The sequence below is a fragment of the Bacillus rossius genome, chromosome 3 (genome assembly GCF_032445375.1).
Source record: "Bacillus rossius redtenbacheri isolate Brsri chromosome 3, Brsri_v3, whole genome shotgun sequence".
NCBI classification, from domain to species: domain Eukaryota; kingdom Metazoa; phylum Arthropoda; class Insecta; order Phasmatodea; family Bacillidae; genus Bacillus; species Bacillus rossius.
This window is the reverse complement of record NC_086332.1, coordinates 6,683,078-6,704,619: the sequence shown is the minus strand read 5'-3', so window position 1 is coordinate 6,704,619 and position 21,542 is coordinate 6,683,078. Positions and strand designations below refer to the sequence as shown.

At 46.8% G+C, this 21,542-nt stretch overlaps 2 protein-coding genes across 4 annotated transcripts in view; one reads left to right on the top strand and one right to left on the bottom strand.

The window, feature by feature from the left end:
- LOC134530136 (centrosomal protein of 131 kDa-like) overlaps nucleotides 1-13,466 on the top strand; it is a 48,303-nt gene extending 34,837 nt beyond the window's left edge. For all 3 annotated transcript variants that reach the window (XM_063364753.1, XM_063364751.1, XM_063364752.1), the window contains exons 9-16: nucleotides 2,318-2,543; nucleotides 3,913-4,116; nucleotides 7,996-8,201; nucleotides 9,471-9,696; nucleotides 10,230-10,453; nucleotides 10,944-11,115; nucleotides 11,897-12,114; nucleotides 13,074-13,466. In XM_063364753.1, the coding sequence (XP_063220823.1) occupies nucleotides 2,318-2,543; nucleotides 3,913-4,116; nucleotides 7,996-8,201; nucleotides 9,471-9,696; nucleotides 10,230-10,453; nucleotides 10,944-11,115; nucleotides 11,897-12,114; nucleotides 13,074-13,206 (1,609 nt within the window). In that variant the 3' untranslated portion in view covers nucleotides 13,207-13,466. The remainder of the gene's footprint in view (nucleotides 1-2,317; nucleotides 2,544-3,912; nucleotides 4,117-7,995; nucleotides 8,202-9,470; nucleotides 9,697-10,229; nucleotides 10,454-10,943; nucleotides 11,116-11,896; nucleotides 12,115-13,073) is intronic.
- LOC134530137 (esterase E4-like) overlaps nucleotides 13,460-21,542 on the bottom strand; it is a 31,242-nt gene continuing 23,159 nt past the window's right edge. Inside the window, exons 6-11 of the mRNA XM_063364754.1 lie at nucleotides 20,844-21,034; nucleotides 19,833-20,007; nucleotides 18,892-19,070; nucleotides 17,758-17,905; nucleotides 16,036-16,168; nucleotides 13,460-14,286 (exon numbers count right to left, since the gene is read on the bottom strand). Of these exons, the coding sequence (XP_063220824.1) occupies nucleotides 14,115-14,286; nucleotides 16,036-16,168; nucleotides 17,758-17,905; nucleotides 18,892-19,070; nucleotides 19,833-20,007; nucleotides 20,844-21,034 (998 nt within the window). The 3' untranslated portion in view covers nucleotides 13,460-14,114. The remainder of the gene's footprint in view (nucleotides 14,287-16,035; nucleotides 16,169-17,757; nucleotides 17,906-18,891; nucleotides 19,071-19,832; nucleotides 20,008-20,843; nucleotides 21,035-21,542) is intronic.

Below are 21,542 nucleotides of genomic sequence, written 5' to 3'. Positions count from 1 at the left end.
ATTTGGCCCTCTGGATATTGAACGCGCCGCTCTCGACCCTACCTAAGCCCGCTCTCAGCGTCGGGCACGCTTCTAACACGCAGTGGGCTCTCAGGGCGTCCCACACGCCGCCGACCAGGTTGGGGTCCCACGTGGTCCCCCGAACACAAAGACACGTAACACAGTTAATTAGTTTATGTACTCACGATTTATTTCCGTACACGTTCTTTCACTGGTACAACAGGTAAAATGCCCGGGGCACGAATCGGCTTAGATGAAGAGGCATACCACGCACGTGGCCGCCCCAAGTCGTTACGTATTACGATGGTGATATTAAAAACTCAGAGAAGTTAATATTAATTATTTAAACAGTCTCTCCGACCGAGAGAGGCCCCGAGGATGAAGAAAGAGATTCGGATAAATTAAACTATGGAATTATTACTCAGTGACTCAACGGTGATGTCCTCGGGGTGTCGACAGAGACGTCCGCTCTCGGCCGGCTGTAGAAGGAGACTGGGATGAGATCATGGTTTGCAGGTGGCAACATGGCGCCCTTCGCGCCGAACACAATGACCGTTACACACTCTGCGATTCCGTGCCCCGGCGAAAGTTAAGTAAATAGTAGATTACATTAATAATTATATAGAAATTACTGGTAATTTAAAAGACATTAATGTTTACGTAGTTATTAAGAATTATTCTAAAACATTTCTACCCTCGTTCAAGTCCGTGCCTGTTCGGGTCCGCCCGGGCAACGTCTATAGTTTTTATATTTAATTGTAATATTTAAATTGGAGAAACACATGATTCAACTACAACAAGACACTGGGGCAAGAGAATAAAAGAAAAAGGGTTACAATGTGAATTAATATATTTAGGGGTGCGGCGCACTGCATCTAAGCGCCCTCTTGCTGGGCTGGAAACACACGCACACACGCACGCACGAGCGGGAGGTTTGAAATGGGACGGTGGTTGGGCGGTGTCATATCGGGCTCAAAGGGGCCGCAGGCCCGGACGACGTCAATCTGTTGTGGACCGAGTAGAGGCAGGATGTCCTCAGCCAGTTGCATCACGACTTCGCTGACAGCCAGTGGGTGTGTCGTGTCTGCCTCGGGCTCACTGGGGGGTAACAAAGCACTTCTCAGCCTTCACGTGCGAGTGCCTGAGGCACTGAGAAAAAAAATTGTGTGGATTTGTGTCGCCGTGTGTTTAAGGTCATTGCGCGCACACAATGTCATCCTATATTCGAGTTTGTGTTTTATTCCAGGAGGTATTGAGGTAGTTCTGTGTTTATGCTTGTCTCACACAGTGAAAGGTAAAAAGTGTTTAATGGAACGTTCTATGGTTCTGTGTATTTCGTAATTTGGCACCAATAGAGTTACTCACGTTCAGATATTTCGGATGGATCCCAGCCACCAGGTCACATTACTGTGCCGCTGGCATTTTTAGTTCCCTCAGAGTTTATGATTATTGTGTGTTTTCATTTCATTACAATGTTTCCTGTTTTCTAGCATGTTAGGTTTTACCTTTTACGGGTAATAAATTTTCTTAATTATTTTTTTAAGAGGTGAGGTGATGTAAGATTCCTGTGGTTTTGGCAGTATATTATTAAAAAAAAATTACTCACTTTACAACAAATTAATCTTTAAAAATGTTTTGTTTTGGGAGCTTTTAAGTTTAAAGTTTTATTTTTTTTTAGAAATTCATGTAATGAGTCGTAACCCTTTAAATGAATTTTTTTTTATCGGATTTAGCTTCCATAATAGTAGTACACTGTCATGGGCTGAAATAATTCCTAATTTTGGTCCATGGTTACATATTGTTATGCATCAGAATAAAAGTTATCGTGGGTTCAAAAATTTTAATAAAACATTTGCCCTAATGTAGATAAAAAGTAATATACTTCACTGGTGGTCAATTCAGTTAGTTATTTCTTGGAATCATGGTGCCAACTTGACTGAGAGTGTAACAAACAGTGTTAAAGATGAATTGTGTGCAGGGATGGTTCTGTTCTTGCGATAGTATTATGTCGCATATTACTCATACCATTTATTGTTTGTATGTCGTGCCTTGTTTTATCATGCCGTCACTACTCACTAGTAGTTGTGTCTGTAAATGAGTGTGGAGCGTATCTGGACGGACATCTCCCGGAAGTAGTGCCCACATACAGTAGCCTGGACACTTGTGGTGCCTGCATTCATTTTGTGACCGTGTGTTGTGACAGTGCTGTGTGACTGCGTGACTGCAGGCTGGACGAGCTGCTGCGGCTGAACGTGGACTGGCTGTGTGACAGTGTGTTGTGACCGTGCTGTGTGACTCTGTGACTGCGTGACCGCAGGCTGGACGAGCTGCTGCGGCTGAACGTGGTGGACCTGGCGCACCAGGTGCTCACGCTGCAGCTGCAGCTGGAGGAGCGTGCCAGCAGCGTGGGCGTGCTGCAGGATGCGCTGGCCGAGCAGCGGCAGGGCGCGCTCGACGCAGACAAGGAGCAGCGCGCCCGCATGCGCGAACAGAAGAGGGAGCTGGAGGCGGTCGTTGCCAGGCACCAGAAGTTCATCGACCAGGTGACGCAAGACTGCGAGCTGCAGACTACATTACAGAGCACTACACGAGGCGCAATATCGTTCAACTTTCTTGTGTTGTGCCTTGCTTTTCCAGCGGCCATGTTTAAAGAGAAGTGTTCCGAAAAGTTTTAAATGATCCAGATGTTATTGTGCATGTTATTTTTTTATTACGTATTTACATCATGTTTATGCTTGTTAAACATTTTCGCAATGAAAGAAAGTAACACTTTTAAATCTCATAGTGGATTTTTTTTTTCTTTATGATAAATGTGAATTATCTAAAGAAGATCTGGGGGAAATTTGTTTTATTCTCTTTTGTAATTTTAAATAATGGAATTGTGCTTCATAAATGCCCGTGATTTTCTTGCGTTTGTTGCTTGTTGCGTGGTTGTTTTTCTTACATAGTTTATTTACCCGGGCTAAGTGACTCAGGGCTACTTCTGAAACCAAAATGTGTTGCCAATTACATGCCTATTTCTGCAAATGACGAGCCAAGTTCTCAGTTGATAAGAAAATTTTGTGACCAGTTGACGCAGTAGTGAGACACTGGACTCATGTTCCAGAGGACTCAGGTTCAAATTCTGATCTGGCGATCCTGATGTCTTTTGGGTGGTTTCCTGAAATCATTCCACCCCCATGTTGGATGGTGCGATGTTCAATATCTTCCCCAATACCATGTTTTACCGTCTCTGAATAACCTCGCTGCATACAAAACATTTTGGTTCTGGTCTTGTCTTAGTTATGTTATGTTATGTTGCATATTGCGCGTTCCATTTATTGTTTGTATGTCGTGCCTTGTTTCATCATGTGGTTACTACTCGCTAGTTGTTGTGTGTGCTTGCGTGTGGAGCATATCTGGATGGACATCTCCTGGAAGTAGTGCCCACATACGCGTAGCTAACCTACCTGCGGTGCCTGGACACTTGTGCCTGCATTCATTTTGATTTTTTTTTTTGAGAATTTTCATGGATTTGTTTTATTTTGTAATTATGTTGTTTGTATGTGTGCATGTGTTTGTGTGTTTTTCGTGCCCGCCATGTCTGTGGGCATGTCACACACACGCACATGCACACAGACACGGACGCATGCATGTGCAGACACGTGTGCATGTGCACACGCACAGACATTGTGCACGCATGCGCAGACACACATGCACACACAGAGACACAGACACAGGCAAACACATACACACACACAGACACAGACACAGACACACAAAACTTTAAGTCCCAATAAAAGGAAATAGTTCTAGCCGTAACAGGTTTTGTTTGAAATGTAATGTAAGTTTTGTGAATATGAATACCTACATTGCTGTAGCTTGGGAAGAGTGGTCGCCGTGCGTGACCGAGCCCTCGTGTGGGACCTGCAGCTGATAGCGGACAAGAAGTCGCTGAGCGAGAAGTGCGAGTCCCTGGTGGCGGAGCTGAGGAAGGCGGAGGAGCGCTTCGGCTCGACGCTGCGGGCCGTGGAGGAGCGGCACTCCATCGAGTTGCAGCGAGCCAAGGAGATGCACGCCGCGGCCGAGAAGCTGAGGCGCGAGCGCTGGATCGACTCCAAGACCCAGAAGATAAAGGTGGTGGCAACTGACATTGTGGTCACCGTCTCTAGAGTAGCAAAGCCTGCCAGTAAATGCATATTGTAACACTTCAAATGCTTCCTGGGAGCAAATTGAATGGAAGCACATAGTTTTAATTTATTTTTCATAAAATCAGTGACTTGGTTGGAATTGGTATGGGCGATGTTCCGAACATCCCTCCCTGCCGCCACTTGGGTAAACTACTGGGCCTAGTCTTACTTTTGATTTTAAATGTGTTGCCAACCTCTTCCTGAAATGGTTATTTTGTGCTGGCTGTGAATCGTTCAGATGCCACGTGCTGATTTGGCAATGGTCATGGATTTACCTCAACCCCATGAAATCTTTTTTTGATTTTTAAGCATTGGGTAGGTACCGTTTTGTTCTCAAACTACTAAAATAGGTCATGTTTTCTTAAGGAGAATGAGTCACCTCCTTGATATTTGAATTTTTTGTGATATTTAAGTTATATAAAATTTTTGGAATGACAGGGAATTATAATCTTTCCCAGCTATAAAACATTTATAAAATCTGTTATCAATAATCTCTGGTCTGTAAGGGCAGGAAAACATAATGCTGACTTCCTCAAAAACCCTGTCAAGCCCGGTTTAAAGTATTCTCGCGTAGCGCTGGCAGTGGCTTGCCCATAGCTGTAAAGTTTGTAAGCATATGTAAAAAAATATTTTCTTTGCTCTGCCTTTCCTCCAGCCAAAGTCTACTTGCGAGTAAACAATAAATTTTTTATGAGATTGGTACATTTTACTTACGCCAAAGTAAAGTGCCAACTGTCACAGCCTTCAGTAAGCATACTTCTCCAAGACTGTCTGATGTGCTGGTTGCGTGTTGCGACAAGGCCTGAGCGGAGGTGGTATTGTGCGTGGTGCGCAGGAGCAGCGGTGGTGGTGTGCGTAGTGGGAAGGAGCAGAGGTGGTGGTGTGCGTGGTGCGCAGGAGAAGAGGTGGTAGTAGGCGTGGTGCGCAGGGGCAGAGGTGGTGGTGTGTGTGGTGCGCAGGAGCAGAGGTGGTGGTGTGTGTGGTGCGCAGGAGCAGAGGTGGTGGTGGTGTGTGTGGTGTGCAGGAGCAGAGGTGGTGGTGTGCGCAGGAGCAGATGAGGTGGTGTGCGTGAGATGCAGGAGCAGAGGTGGTGGTGTGCGTAGTGTGCAGGAGCAGAGGTGGTGGTGTGCGTGGTGCGCAGGGGCAGAGGTGGTGGTGTGTGTGGTGCGCAGGAGCAGATGTGGTGGTGTGTGTGGTGCGCAGGAGCAGAGGTGGTGGTGTGCGCAGGAGCAGAAGTGGTAGTGTGCGTGGTGCGCAGGAGCAGAGGTGGTGGTGTGTGTGGTGCGCAGGAGCAGAGGTGGTGGTGTGTGTGGTGTGCAGGAGCAGAGGTGGTGGTGTGCACAGGAGCAGAGGTGGTAGTGTGCGTGGTGCGCAGGGGCAGAGGTGGTGGTGTGTGTGGTGTGCAGGAGCAGAGGTGGTGGTGTGCGCAGGAGCAGAGGTGGTAGTGTGCGTGGTGCGCAGGAGCAGAGGTGGTGGTGTGTGTGGTGCGCAGGAGCAGAGGTGGTGGTGTGTGTGGTGCGCAGGAGCAGCGGTGGTGGTGTGCGTAGTGGGAAGGAGCAGAGGTGGTGGTGTGTGTGGTGCGCAGGGGCAGAGGTGGTGGTGTGTGTGGTGTGCAGGAGCAGAGGTGGTGGTGTGTGTGGTGTGCAGGAGCAGAGGTGGTGGTGTGCGCAGGAGCAGAGGTGGTAGTGTGCGTGGTGCGCAGGGGCAGAGGTGGTGGTGTGTGTGGTGCGCAGGAGCAGAGGTGGTGGTGTGTGTGGTGTGCAGGAGCAGAGGTGGTGGTGTGCGCAGGAGCAGAGGTGGTAGTGTGCGTGGTGCGCAGGGGCAGAGGTGGTGGTGTGTGTGGTGCGCAGGGGCAGAGGTGGTGGTGTGCGTGGTGCGCAGGAGCAGAGGTGGTGGTGTGTGTGGTGCGCAGGAGCAGAGGTGGTGGTGTGTGTGGTGCGCAGGAGCAGAGGTGGTGGTGTGTGCAGGAGCAGAGGTGGTAGTGTGCGTGGTGCGCAGGAGCAGAGGTGGTGGTGTGTGTGGTGCGCAGGAGCAGAGGTGGTGGTGTGTGTGGTGCGCAGGAGCAGAGGTGGTGGTGTGTGTGGTGTGCAGGAGCAGAGGTGGTGGTGTGCGCAGGAGCAGAGGTGGTAGTGTGCGTGGTGCGCAGGAGCAGAGGTGGTGGTGTGTGTGTTGCGCAGGAGCAGAGGTGGTGGTGTATGTGGTGCGCAGGAGCAGCGGTGGTGGTGTGTGTAGTGGGAAGGAGCAGAGGTGGTGGTGTGCGTAGTGGGAAGGAGCAGAGGTGGTGGTGTGCGTGGTGCGCAGTAGCAGAGGTGGTAGTAGGCGTGGTGCGCAGGGGCAGAGGTGGTGGTGTGTGTGGTGTGCAGGAGCAGAGGTGGTGGTGTGTGTGGTGCGCAGGAGCAGAGGTGGTGGTGGTGTGTGTGGTGTGCAGGAGCAGAGGTGGTGGTGTGCGCAGGAGCAGATGAGGTGGTGTGCGTGAGATGCAGGAGCAGAGGTGGTGGTGTGTGTGGTGCGCAGGAGCAGAGGTGGTGGTGTGTGTGGTGTGCAGGAGCAGAGGTGGTGGTGTGCGTGAGGCGCAGGAGCAGAGGTGGTGGTGTGTGCAGAAGCAGAGGTGGTGGTGTGTGTAGTGTGCAGGAGCAGAGGTGGTAGTGTGCGTGGTGCGCAGGAGCAGAGGTGGTGGTGTGCGTGAGGCGCAGGAGCAGAGGTGGTGGTGTGCGCAGAAGCAGAGGTGGTGGTGTGTGTAGTGTGCAGGAGCAGAGGTGGTAGTGTGCGTGGTGCGCAGGAGCAGAGGTGGTGGTGTGAGTGGTGCGCGTGGTACACATGATCAGAGGTGGTGGTGTGTGTGGTGTGCAGGAGCAGAGGTGGTGGTGTGTGTAGTGCGCAGGAGCAGAGGTGGTAGTGTGCGTGGTGCACAGGAGCAGAGGTGGTGGTGTGTGTGGTGTGCAGGAGCAGAGGTGGTGGTGTGCGCAGGAGCAGAGGTGGTAGTGTGCGTGGTGCGCAGGAGCAGAGGTGGTGGTGTGTGTGTTGCGCAGGAGCAGAGGTGGTGGTGTATGTGGTGCGCAGGAGCAGCGGTGGTGGTGTGTGTAGTGGGAAGGAGCAGAGGTGGTGGTGTGCGTAGTGGGAAGGAGCAGAGGTGGTGGTGTGCGTGGTGCGCAGGAGCAGAGGTGGTAGTAGGCGTGGTGCGCATGGGCAGAGGTGGTGGTGTGTGTGGTGTGCAGGAGCAGAGGTGGTGGTGTGTGTGGTGCGCAGGAGCAGAGGTGGTGGTGGTGTGTGTGGTGTGCAGGAGCAGAGGTGGTGGTGTGCGCAGGAGCAGATGAGGTGGTGTGCGTGAGATGCAGGAGCAGAGGTGGTGGTGTGTGTGGTGCGCAGGAGCAGAGGTGGTGGTGTGTGTGGTGTGCAGGAGCAGAGGTGGTGGTGTGCGTGAGGCGCAGGAGCAGAGGTGGTGGTGTGTGCAGAAGCAGAGGTGGTGGTGTGTGTAGTGTGCAGGAGCAGAGGTGGTAGTGTGCGTGGTGCGCAGGAGCAGAGGTGGTGGTGTGCGTGAGGCGCAGGAGCAGAGGTGGTGGTGTGCGCAGAAGCAGAGGTGGTGGTGTGTGTAGTGTGCAGGAGCAGAGGTGGTAGTGTGCGTGGTGCGCAGGAGCAGAGGTGGTGGTGTGAGTGGTGCGCGTGGTACACATGATCAGAGGTGGTGGTGTGTGTGGTGTGCAGGAGCAGAGGTGGTGGTGTGTGTAGTGCGCAGGAGCAGAGGTGGTAGTGTGCGTGGTGCACAGGAGCAGAGGTGGTGGTGTGCGTGGTGCGCAGGAGCGGAGGTGGTACGGTGCGTGGTGTGCAGGAGATGACGGTGAAGGGGCTGGAGCCGGAGCTGCAGCGCATGGCGGCGCGCCACCAGCAGGAGCTGGCCGACCTGCGCGCCCTGCACCGCCAGGAGCTGGAGGACACGGAGGCCCGGGCTGCGCGCCGGGCCGCACTCGCCGCCGAGCAGATGGCCGTGCAGCGCGATGAAGCCGCCGCCCGCGACAAGGAGCAGCTCCGCCAGCGGTCAGCACCTCTCCCCCGCCCCCGCCCTCGCTCATAGCCTCCTGCGTGGCTGTCTGTGCCGCGTGCTTGGGACGCAGCCTTTAGTCCCGTTAGCTGAGCGAGGCAGGGGGTGACGGTGGTGTCTACGCTGGGACGGGTAGCCCCAGCCTCTGGACATAGCCGGATCTCTTAACACCTCTCCCGTTACGCATGTACGGTGTATCCCGTATCCACGCCTGTGGGGGCCCCGGGCCGGCAGGGCATAACGGCTGAGAGGGATGGGTTAGCAAATACAAGGGGGAGCGATCCCTTTGACATTTGTGTCTGTGTCACGTCGTGTTACGTCTCCCAACTCCTTCGGCGGGCGTGGCGGTGGTCTTGTACCCGTGGCCTGGGAGTGAGTGGCGGGTAGGCGGCTACAGGGTCCGGCCTCTCGTCGGGCACTGGAGTGGACGCTCGGCACTGGAGACGTCCATGATCCAAGCGGCAGGGCTCTTCTCCTCTGCGAACCAGGCTGGGAGGGCTTCCCACCTCTTCACCCCCCCCCCCCCTCCCTCCTGTTGCGGGAAGGCACGAGGCCAGGCGGTAGCTGCAGATGCCCAGCCGACCAGGCTCGCGATGGTGCGTTGTGCTGTGGTTGCGTTCCCGACCGACAACCGTCCTCGGGCGTGACCGTTTCTCAGGAGGGCCAGTGTCGCGGAGTGCTTCTAGTCCTGCCCAAGCGTTCAGGATGTGGCAACGTTAGGGCAGTGCATTCGCAGTGGGTATTTGCCGACAGCCCAATGTGAATATAAAAGTAAAATAAATAATCATCTCTGAAGATGAAAAATCTTGCATGTAAAAAATGAATACATGCATCACAATTATGTGTATCTTTTTTCCAAGGAATTTTTTTTCTAAATAGTAGATAGACTCTCAACAATTATTTAGTTATTTATGTGGTGTTTTATTGTCCTGTGTGTTACTGCATCTGCCATAGTTGGAATAGTAAGAACACCGAACATGGACTTATTATTTTTTCACATGCAGCAATGTAATGTTGATCAGTGAGGAACCTAGCATCGGGGAAGTGGTTACTGTAGGTCCTCGCAGCGGTAGATGTCTTGTGCATATGCAGCAATGTAATTTTGATCAATGATGAACCTGGGATCGGGGAAATGGTCACTGTGGGTCCTCGCAGAGGGTGATGTCTGGGGAAGTGGTGGCAGCGGACAAGGTGAGGCGAGGCATGGCGAGGCGAGGCGAGGCATGGCGAGGCGAGGCGAGGCATGGCGGGGGCTAGTTGTGCAGGCTGGAGAAGCAGCTGGCCGACGAGGAGCAGCGCCTGCAGGAGTTGCGGCGCCGGCTGGCGGCGGACGCGCAGCGCGAGAAGGAGCGGCTGGCGCACGAGGCGGAGCGCCAGCGCCAGGAGCTGGAGGAGACCAGGCGCGGCCTGGCGCGCGAGGGCGAGCGTGCGTTAGAGCGTGCCCGCGCGGAGTTCCGCGAGGCTCTGGAGACGGCCGGCCGCCGGCACCAGGTACTGCCTTCTTCTCTCGTGTTGTTACTTACTAGTGCTGATAATAACTAATTTTCTGATTTTTTAAATGATATAAAATTAAAAATGAATGATTATAAATAGTAGTTACTTGTTCGTATAAGTTATTACAAATTAAAATCTTTAGATGCCATATCAATGTTTAACTTGCCACGTGCAGTGATTTTGAATACTTAAGGTATGTAGTGGTGCTAGGCAGGGGCGCAACAACTAAATTTTAAAGGGGGGTGGGCAATATATATATTTTTATTAAGAATCATCGATCCCCCCTATTGAAGTTGGGGGGGGGTCCGGGAAAATTTGTATTTCAAGGTGGAAAATGGTGCTATTGAAGCAGTTTTATTATCTAAAAATTGATTACAAAGCACTTTCTTTGCTCCCGTTTGCCTCCACTTCAAGGTTTCAGAGGAGGGGCAAAATACCCTTGCCCCCCCACCCCCCCTGCTAGGAATTTGCAATATTTATTTAAGAGGGAAGTGTTGGTTGTGTAGTCGGGAGCGTGGCGTTGTCGGCAGAGCGAGCTGCAGCTGGCCAAGGAGGCGATGGAGGCCCAGCGGGAGGCGTGGGCGCTGGCCTTCAAGAAGCAGCAGGCCGGCCTGCTGAGCGAGAAGGAGGCGGAGCTGCGCGACCAGCTGCGCAGGGAGCGCGACCGGGAGATAGAGCTGGTGATAGAGCGGCTGGAGAGCGAGGCCGCCCACGGCCGGGCCGAGCTGGAGCAGGCGGCCGACAACCGGCTCAGGCGAGTGTGTCTGCTCCCTCTCCCGTGCTTGCCAGGCGGTCTTCCGTCCAATCAAAGTTGTGAGGGGTCTTTTATCCATCCAGTATGCGTACATTTGTATGGGTAGCTAACAAAAAATTTTTATCTGATTAAACTTAGAGGCAGCTACTAAAATATTTAACTATTTTGGGTTCAAATAAAACTAATGCAAAAATTAACAGCTTGAGATTAATGTTCAAAATTATAATGTGATTGCAGTTTAGTTATTAATAATTAGAACTTTCTTTGTGTGGAATAAATCATGAAAAATGTATTTCAATCATATATTAAAAAAAAACAGTATGTCAACAAAAATTTATTACAATTTTAAAAAAATTCAAAATTCCTTGTCTGCATACAACTCCTTATGAATGTTTATAATTGTACTGAAAGTACTACTGAAAGAGGACACACGTGGCAGCTGTGCTGTGTGTGGGGACGGGGAGAGAGAGCTGTGCTGGTTGCGTGGCAGGCGGCTGAAGGAGCAGCACGAGGCGGAGGTGCGGGACCTTGAGGCGGCGGAGGCTGCCCTCAAGAGCAAGTACAGCAGCGCCAAGCAGCGGCTGCTGGAGTGTGAGGACCAGCTGACCGGCCAGCAGGCCCAGCTGCGACAGCTCGGCAAGGAGCTGCAGGAGGCCAGGAAGGTGCGTCCGCTCCCTCTCCCTCCTCCCGACCACGCTTCACACGTGCCGCATTGTTCCCCTCTCTTTCCTCCCGCCTACGTTGTTGAGTAACACCTTCACATACGTTTTATGCTAATAAAAGGTACATACTACATATGTTGCTTTTCAATCCAGCATTTTACGGTTCGGTTATTGTTTTCCCACTGATTTCCTGTTTAGTCTTGGAGATTATATGTCTCTAGATTAACGGTGCGACTGTAAACTTTATTTAACCTTGAAGCTAAATGTAAAGTTCCAGCTGTCAGAAGAGCGTGCTGTTATCTCGGAGGTGGTGTTGCCTCCTGACGGTGTGGTGGACGTCACCTTGCACAGATCGCGGACCGGCTGTCGGAGGAGCGCGTTGTTATCTCGGAGGTGGTGTTGCCTCCTGACGGTGTGGTGGACGTCACCTTGCACAGATCGCGGACCGGCTGTCGGAGGAGCGCGTTGTTATCTCGGAGGTGGTGTTGCCTCCTGACGGTGTGGTGGACGTCACCTTGCGCAGATCGCGAACCGGCTGTCGGAGGAGCGCTATGTTATCTCGGAGGTGGTGTTGCCTCCTGACGGTGTGGTGGACGTCACCTTGCGCAGATCGCGGACCGGCTGTCGGAGGAGCGCTATGTTATCTCGGAGGTGGTGTTGCCTCCTGACGGTGTGGTGGACGTCACCTTGCGCAGATCGCGGACCGGCTGTCGGAGGAGCGCGTTGTTATCTCGGAGGTGGTGTTGCCTCCTGACGTTGTGGTGGACGTCACCTTGCGCAGATCGCGGACCGGCTGTCGGAGGAGCGCGCGGCGGTGAAGCAGGTGGTGGAGCGCGAGATGGCAGGCCAGCTGCTGACCCTGCAGCAGGAGATGGCGCGCATGCGAGAAGAGGCGGCAGAGGCCCGGGTGCGCGCCCAACTGGAGCTGGCGGCCCGGGAGCAGGACATGAGCGCGCTGGCCACGGCCAAGGAGCGCGACATGCAGCAGGTCTACCACAGGTGCGACGCTGCCTGTCCTCCGTCCACATCCTCATGCCAGTTCAGGGTGGTGACTCGTAGCTCATGAAACATGACCATGTAGTTGTTACTCAAGTGCTCAAAAATGGTGCATGTGATGAAAAGTAAGCAGTGGCGAAATAATTTTATAACAAGTTTTATAATGAATGATGTAGCTGCAAAACATTGAACTTTTTTGTATTCCAGAAAAGAAAAATAATTTTGTCTTTTGAATATTGTGGTAAATCCAAATGCTAATAATTCAGTGGGGTAGCTAGAGTGACAGATGCAATTGTACTTTAATATGTATGAGGCAGGAAAGGCAGTTTGTGATAACAATGGATTAAAAGAAAAGAGAAATAGTTGGACACATTTAAGTATGAACTGTTGAGTTATGCATGAAGCTGTGCCACAGGAAATGCTGGCTATTGACAGATGAGAGTTGGTACAGAAACAAGAGTATGTTGGAATTCTAGTCGTTCCATTCCGAGGTCCTGATAGTTTCTGTAATGCTGTACCTCCCGAAACTTATCTTTTTTATATTTCCCAAAGGAATTGGAAACTAAACGTCTAACATCAAAAACATATTGGGGTTATTGCCTTGGATTTCTGTACTTTTTGTAGAGACCTGCAAAATTCGCGGATTCATCATCCTCTAGGATAGACTCCACAGTCCTTTAAATACTCGCGGAAATGACACCTGTTCATCGGCTACTGATGCGTGAGATGTCTCAACTAGGCTGTCCGTAATTCAGCACTTTCCTGGTTTAGTGTTTCCCATTGGCTCACAGTTCCCCAGATAAAATGTGGGCCAATCGCAGAAGCGGTACAAAGGTATAGTTGTTTTGATGCATCGCGAAATGAATCCGCGAATTTTGCATGTCTCTAGTAATGATTGAAGTGCCGGCTGGCTACAAGGACAAACGGACCAGTGATCCATGCTCGCTCCTCGCCGTGTGCAGGGTGAAGCTGGCCGTGGCGAAGAAAGACGAGACCTTCCAGCAGCTGAAGAAGCAGTATGAAGGAGCGCTGGAGCGCAGCTGCCACCTGGAGAAGATGCTGGAGCAGCAGCGTCGCGACTTCCTGCTCAAGTGACTTTGCTGTCAGCTTCGGCTTCTACGCGTGCCATCCGTCCAGCATGCCGTCCACTTACTTCCCCGTGCAGTTGTGTGTACGGATGCAACAACCAAGACTGAACAGTGCACTTGGCAACTGACACACAGTGTTCGTGCCAAACAGTTTAACAGTGAGGCAGAGGTGGTAGTGTCATGTCTGGAGGGTTGTTTCACAGCCAGTCCAGGTCTGTGTCATTGACTCATACAAGTGTACCGTAAATAAAAGAATTCAGCACATTCCATCAGAAATTCTATTTAATAATTAACATTAGTCCAAATGAAATAACAAAAACTGGAAACACAAAAAAAAAAAAAAAATCTCAAAAACAACCAAGCGATAGTCGTAAAATTTTAAGTAGTGTATTGACTGACGTGCAAAACAATTTAAGGACTTGGCATCATCTTGTTTCATAGCAGAACAGCATGATGTATGAATTGCATTAGAGAAGGCTAGCGCTTGGAGCGATTGTCCCCTGGTATGACACAAATGTATGAGTTTCAAATCGGTATACCAGAGTAAAAATAAAGCCCACTATGTTCTAGGTAGTCCTATTGCCTTCAGCCTCTGTGGAAAATGTGAGCTGTAAAATCTTGCCTTTTCCTTCCTTACCTTTACCTCAGATTTCAAAAGCTCACTTAGCAGGCTAGCAACTGCCAATCATGGCTTGATTCTCCCTCCTCCCTGACCTTTGCCAGCACCTTAGGTACCTTCATCAAATACCATTTAGGAAAAATAAATAAATAAAACAGTATATATTTTTTCAAAGAATTTTTAATTACTGATAAATCAAAGATGAATCTCATCAGTTTGAAATAGCGTACGTACCCAGTGAGTTCACACAGAGTCATTTGAAACGTAGCTAAGCGTTGCTGTGAAAAGTTATTTTCTTAGTGACTAGACGGCAGGGGGAACAGCCTGTCCCACGTGTTGAAGCGGTCCTGATAGAGTCCTTGCTTCACGACCAGTTGGGAGCCGATGTCCAGGTAGTTGAGGCTGCGCTCGTTGAAGGTGGGCCACGTCACGTTTCCCAGCAGGCTGCTGGCTCCCGGGGTCGGGTTCCTGCAGTGACAGGACACAGTGTGACACAGTGTGACACAGTGTGACACAGTGTGAGGCAGAGGTCGGGCCACATCGCACAGTGTGTGCGGTACACGAGGGTTACAGCATGAGTGTACGAGCTATGTTCTTCCTGTAGTGAAATCACACCCATTCTCTGGTCTTTCAACTGCATGACATAACTGCATCACCGTCACTGAACTTTGGTCCCAATCTATTTGTGTATTCATTAAATTGGAAGGGGGTTGGAACTTCTGCTTTTAAGTACGTATGTAGTATACACTTTTCTTGCACTAACTGATTTTTTTTTTTTTTACTAATGGATATGTATGTCGCTGTTTAGGGAATGGAGCTTTGCTTTATAATATTTACCGAGGGTTGAAAATATAATTCTGCTACCGTTCACTAATATTGACAATAAATAAATGTTTTTAATTGTATGGACCAGTATTCAATATCATTCACTAAAATAATTATATGATTTAAAAGCACATATATTTTTTTTAAATTTGTATTTAGCCTTTTTTTCTTCTTATAAATTATTTGTTGCATTTTGCACCCACATTTTATAAATACTGTCATTATTTTTCCATAACGTGCCCAAAGAAATGTAACTTCAAAAAAAATTTTCATTAAATTTTAATATAATAATAGTAAGCTGTAAGGCACCTAAGGCACCTGTTGAAAAATGAATAATATAAGAAACACTTGAATTTAATGTACCTACACAAAATATTTATTATAAAATTCAATTTATTTTGATATATTGCGAGCGCATTAATTGTCTCTGGTGATTCAATAATCTTTCTTGCTGTTTATTGATTCAACATACACTTTCACTTGACCTGCAACTCTTGATCGTGACAAAGCCACGTACAGTTGGTCGTGTGGAGATATATTGAACTATAAAATATGCATTTCATATTTCATTGCATATAAAGGTGATACCAACAAAAAAAAGGAAAGACCATTCAGCTACCTTATGACATTAATCATACTTAACCCAATAACAAGGTGTAGTCAAAATATTATCTTTGTGCCACGGACTGGACAACAATGCTAGGAGGAACAGGTTAGCAAAGAGCAATGAATTTTATACAGTACACTCCCGATTATCCGCGAAATTAAGTGGCAGCCCACCGCGGATAGTGAAAATCGTGGATAGTCCGCAAAAGAGCCGAAAATGGGAAACAAAAAAGGAAAAATTATTTTCAGCTTAAAAATGTAAAAATTTATGTACAGTAAAAGTCAAAATTAACAGTAAAAATTTTTAAATGATGCTAAAATTATAGTATTTTACTGAATAATTAACATACAATACATTTCAGTAATGTAAACATAAAAGTGCTCGGTACTTGTTTCGTAACAAGGATACAGTACTGTACATACTCAGAGACTTCATTAGACACTGCGTGAGTTCCGAGAAGGCCTGTGTCGTTTTACTGTATACTGCACACAATACACTCGCCAGTAGAGTTCAAAATTGCTCACTTGTAATAAAATACAGATTTACATAATATGTGCTGCATTTTTTCGTAGCATGCGCGGATAATAGGGAGTTTACCGTGTAGCCTAAAGCATTACGCATCATTAAGTCAGTCATGGGCGTAACTATGTATAGGATTTCAACAAAACCTACAGCAGTTTCACATACATCTGTCTGTGTCACATTCATGGATATGAAACACTAGCCAGAGCTGATGCAAACTGCCTGCTGTAGTTAACCTGCACGTGCTGGGGGCACATACGTACCCCGTGCGGACGAAGTTGCCCCACAAGGTGGTCAGCCGCTCCACGGTGAGAGTCTCGGGGTCTGTGCTGGTGAAGTACGGGAACAGGACGGAGATGTAGAACAGGTATATCAGGTCGTCGTGATGGACCACGCCTGCACCAACAACACCGACACTCAACAAGTCTCTGCTGGCAGTGAGTGGTGCTCTTCTGAAGGTACAGATCACTTCATTTTAGATTTTAAAACATGTACTCATCTATAATAATTACCTAAGAGCTGTTCCGATACGGAACGATAGAAACCAATTTGGCAGATTCACAATACGCTAGTTAATTTTCGGCCAGTAATACTGAATAACAAAAGTGTCTGCCATTACCTAAAAAATACACAAGTACCCTTTTCACTTTTTGTATTACTACACACTTTGAACTAACATTACTTTTTAGCTACATTTGCCAGTCATACATATCAATTATCAAACTAAAAAATTCTGTTTTTTAATAAAGTGCTTGAATTTAATACATCATAAATAAATATATCACCATCATGGTAAAGTTATATAGGAATAAAAATTTGATTTATTTACAGCTGCCACTACAAACAACGGAAAATGTCATCCGCTTGAACTGCAAATAAATTTTTGTAATATCGTGACGGAGACGGTGTGGCGGTAGAACTATGCACCACCTGGTGACTGTGTGAGGGATGTAGTGGTTCTGTTGTCTGCCCTAGATGCCAAAAATCAAGAACCAAGAAAACAATCAAAACACGATTTGATTTGTTTCGATTTTTCTTATCTTTTCTGATGGTTTCTGATAGTTTTAGGATTGAGTTGCGACCCACCGGTTGGGAATTGCTTCCCTAAAAGATATTCACTGAAAAATTAAGAATGTTTTCTTGATAAAAATCTTAAGATTTCTGTAATTGGTGCTAGTTTAGATAAATGTTTTATATAGTTAGCCGATGTATGGCTACGTGAATTGTTTATTGTAAAATGTTTAATGACAGCGAACTTAAGGCAGGCACTCACTTGTATTTGTATTTATATTACTGCTTACCTATTCAAAGAAAAACATCATTTAGTTCATCGTAGGTTAGCTTCTTTCTAATTAACTTTTGCTTACTAAAACTAAAATACATTTGCATTTGCATTGCATGCTGTTCTACGATTGAGACATTTTAGGTTATTTAATAAATTTAAAAAAAAAAAATTATAACCAAAATGTGTTTTTTCCTGTATCGGTTTGGAATTGGTGAATCAGCAACAGTTTAGTCGGTGTATTGGCATATCAGCAAAATTTTGTGAATCAGTACAACTCTAATAATAATCTTAACATTTACAGGATGATTATTGTACGTGATAGAGCAGTGTTTTAGTCAGTCATTTGTCACTCATACGCTATACGGCAGCAATGTTCTTTTATCATACTGTTTATGATTGCCAACTAATCTGAGGTGTATTTAGTAATACGTAAATGAAAAGAACAAATTACAATCATCCTAACCATGTAGCATATGTATATTAAAAAAGTAAGAATAAAATTGCTAGAAGAATTTTAAAACTAAAATTTAAAAAATAAATAATGTCATTTAGGCACATTAAACATAGCAATAATTTGCTAGTATAGAAAGTGTAAGTGTTTTTGAATAATCACAGATGCGAAAAATTTCTACCACACTAGTCTTCAAACTTTTATACTTAATAATAATTGTATGTATGTAATCGTATACTGAGAACTTACCGTATGGTTTTGTTGTGCCAGGATAATACCTGTGACTGTAACGACCTTGGTAGGAGAACTTGTAGAAGTAGACGGGCTCAGTGCTCATTCTTGACACCAGTTTCGCGTTACGATCTTCCCCAAACCCAATCAAGGCATCTGCATAAAGCTGAAAACAAGATTAAAATTTTACAGTCTTTTAAGTAACGGAATTTTACATTAATTTTTATGAAAGTAAGCGCAAATGAATATCAAAGCAAGTATTAAGGTAAGTTTTGCTTCATACTATTATGTTGGCAAAAACCATAGCATGATGACCTTCTGTTAACTGCAAGCTTTAAATTGCATAAATAACTTTAAGGACCTTTCAGATCCTGACATGTTATTAAGCTACCAATAACATGTACTTTTGAAGGGTTAAAGTTTATGTAATTTGTTTTTAGTATAATGATTGTGATGAAAATAATTTGCATCTGGGTTTCATCTGAGTTTACAGGAGTTGATTTTTGAAGCTAGCTGGAGCAAGATGTGCAGTATTTCAAAAACGTTTCAAGATAATTAGTTATGCAAATAAGTTTAGCAGCAAAATGTGTGTGTCAGAATGTTAACTGTAATTTTTTTTTTTCTTATTTAAGTTTCATATTTATTAATGTCATATTCTGAGTGTGTATGGAAATCATGTGCAGTTTCCAATAAAAAAAGGTTTCAAACTGTGTTATTTTAGTGTTGGTACAAAAGTCTAATGCAGTACATTCATGATGCCCTTACTCTATGGATACCTACAAAGGGGTTCCCAGTTTCAAGGTCTGTGAAGTAGTTCAGCAAGACGTGGAAACGCAAGGCTTGTTAACACCGGAGGACTGGAAGGCCAATCAATATTGAGAAGTACCAAATTGTCGGAGAAGTCAGTTATTTAGCCTTCTGTGTATCCGGAGGTTAAATGCATGTTTTGGCTTTGAAGGTTTTTTTTTAATGGTTTTGTGCATCTCAATCCTTAATAATTTTTTTTTAAATTTCATTGTCAATTACATTTTGTTCAATTTGTGTCATTAGAAAAGTAGAATTAGTCATCCCAGAGTCTTCAATCATTTTTACAAATAAAGTTATTTTATCTTCGCTCCCCCCCCCCCCCCTTCCCCTCAGCAGAAGACTCACATGACCCAGGCCGGTGTCTGAGGCGTTGCTCAGCGGCTGGTCGCCGAGGTAGAACTGCCGCAGTCCCTGGCTGATGCGGCGGGAGTTCTCCGTGCCACGCTCGTACATGTACGATATCGGAGCCACTCTGTCGAAGTTACGGTCCATATCCTCTGTCAGTGTCGAGTTCCAGAGAACGTCTGAAAGTCAAGGGGGTAAAAGACCAAATAAACAAGTGAAAAAATATTTCTTTCTTAGGTGTGTGCAAACTATTACTCAATTAGACTTGGAAAACATATTCTGAATATATTGAAATACAGCTGGTTTACCGTTAATTAGATGTATCCGCTTAAGTAATACTTATTTTAACTATTATTAGTGTTGACAACATTAATATGTTTGTTATAGGTTTTTATACCTAATATTGACGATACCTTTCAAAAACTCTTAAGGTCTTTTAGGTACAGATGTTAGACAGCGAAAATTCTAGTTCACAAAAAGAAGTTTCTTTTTCTGCACACTTACGTTTACCTCAAATTCATGTGACTGCATAGTTCAGTGACCAAGCCATAGCACAGCTTACAATCACACTGACACAAACATTACATAAAAATTTTTATATACTTTCTAAGATTTCCCTGCTTATGTGCAAAATGCAGTAATGGTTGACCTTCATGATGCACAGTTATAAATGGAGATTAAAGTGATATCGCAACCACTTGATACTGACTCCAAACTCTCAAATTTAGAATCAAGGATTGTGATTGAACCCGCAATTGTGTAAAACTTGGTGAACATGTCTTCTAAAGACCCTTTGGGCATGAAGATTGTTTAAAAAGGATCTTCCGAAGACCCTTTAGGCATGAAGATTGTGCAGAAAGAGTTCAGGTTTAGCAAGGAGTCTCCAAGATATCCCTCCCGAGAGTCTGGCGAACTCGAGGAGCCCGGCCTGCGAGACTCACCAAAAGCGTCAGGGGCGAACTCGTCAGTGGTGATGCCCGTGAGCCACGGCACCTGGGTGAAGTTCCCAGAGAGCAGCAGGTCGCGGGGGTGGTCCACCAGGTAGCGCTCCTCTCCGTCGCCCAGGTCCGGCTCGATCACCGGGGTCCACACCAGCACGGGATCGTAGCCCCACTCCTGCGGGCCGGACCACAGCCCTGCTAGCCCCTCTCCCTCACCAGGGATGATAGGAATCATGCTAGTAGTAGTATATAGTGTGTTCTGGCACAGGCATGCAGGGTGAGAAGCTGAGGAGCCTCAACAGGTTTTGCTCAGAAAGGTGTCGAGAATCATGCTAGTAGTAGGAAATAGTGTGTTCTGGCATAGGCACGCAGGGTGAGAAGCTGAGGAACCACAACAGGTTTTGCTCATAAAGGTGTCAAGAATCATGCTAGTAGTAGGAAATAGTGTGTTCTGGCACAGGCACGCAGGGTGAGAAGCTGAGGAGCCACAACAGGTTTTGCGCAGAAAGGTGTCATTTCGATATTTAAATAATTTGTGGCAAGGAGGGGATGACACTGGTGCTATTCTCTAAGTGGCTGGATGCCACCTTCGTCTACTGCCGACTTCACAGTTGGTTCAAACAGTTGCAAGTAGGTGTCACTGCTGTGAGCTCTCATGTTTTTTTTTTTTTTAATATTTTTATTTAAAACATAATTGTGGAGTGTTGGTGGGAGCAAACCACTAGCACGGAGTGCCATGTCGGAGTCTAAAGGCAGACACATTACCACCATCCAATTGCCAGTATTGTGTCAATTGAGAATGAAGGTGTAAAAATAAAGTATTTACACTATGCCCTGGGTTAAAAAAACAATCCAAATGTGTGTGACCGTAAAAATGGCAAAGCATGCAATGATATTTTTGTTTCAATATTTTCATTTTTTATTTGTCATAATGTAACTGCAGAAATGTTTGTACTGGCAATTCTGTCATTAGCCGCAGCGATACCACTCTTCCTCCCGGCACGCACGGACCTGCATGCCGCTGAAGGTGCTGGCTATCTCCTGGGCCCCCTTCTGCAGGAGGCAGTCCCTGATGCCCGTGGAGCTGTTGCTGGGGCAGCCCAGCAGCGCAGACTGTCTGCGCGCCAGCCGCATGGGGTCCCCGTCCACGTTCCAGAAGGTGTTGATGGAGCCGCTCATCGAGATACCCCGGTGGAACAGCCCTGAGGGAACATCGTGGAACTCTGCTCATACCTGGTGATTATACGCACGGTGCTACTAATAAAATATTTAATACACTAAGTTTCCTTCTTCACAATGCAAGGCAGACACTCCAGATGAGGATAGTTACCTTAAGTTGGAAAAAATTACATCTGGCAAGGTGTTACACTTTCATTCTAGTGTACTGTAATCACATGTAAAAAGGGGGGACGACGACAGGAGATACTCAATCAAATGTGTTTAAAAACTAAATTTTAAACATACAAATTTGAAAAAAAAAAAAAAATTGGTTGTCTGTAAATTCGGTTTACGGACGATAGTTTAACGTGACGTCATTGATGAAATGATTGATCCAGAAGAAAAGGAAATATCATATTCGGCCTGAGACTGAGCCATAATAGGTTTTTGCAACCAAACCATTTAGGCATTAAAAATATTATATTCTTTGAGGAAGAATTTTTTAAAATTTTTCAAACTTTTGCATGATAAAATCTACCTCTGCATACTTTT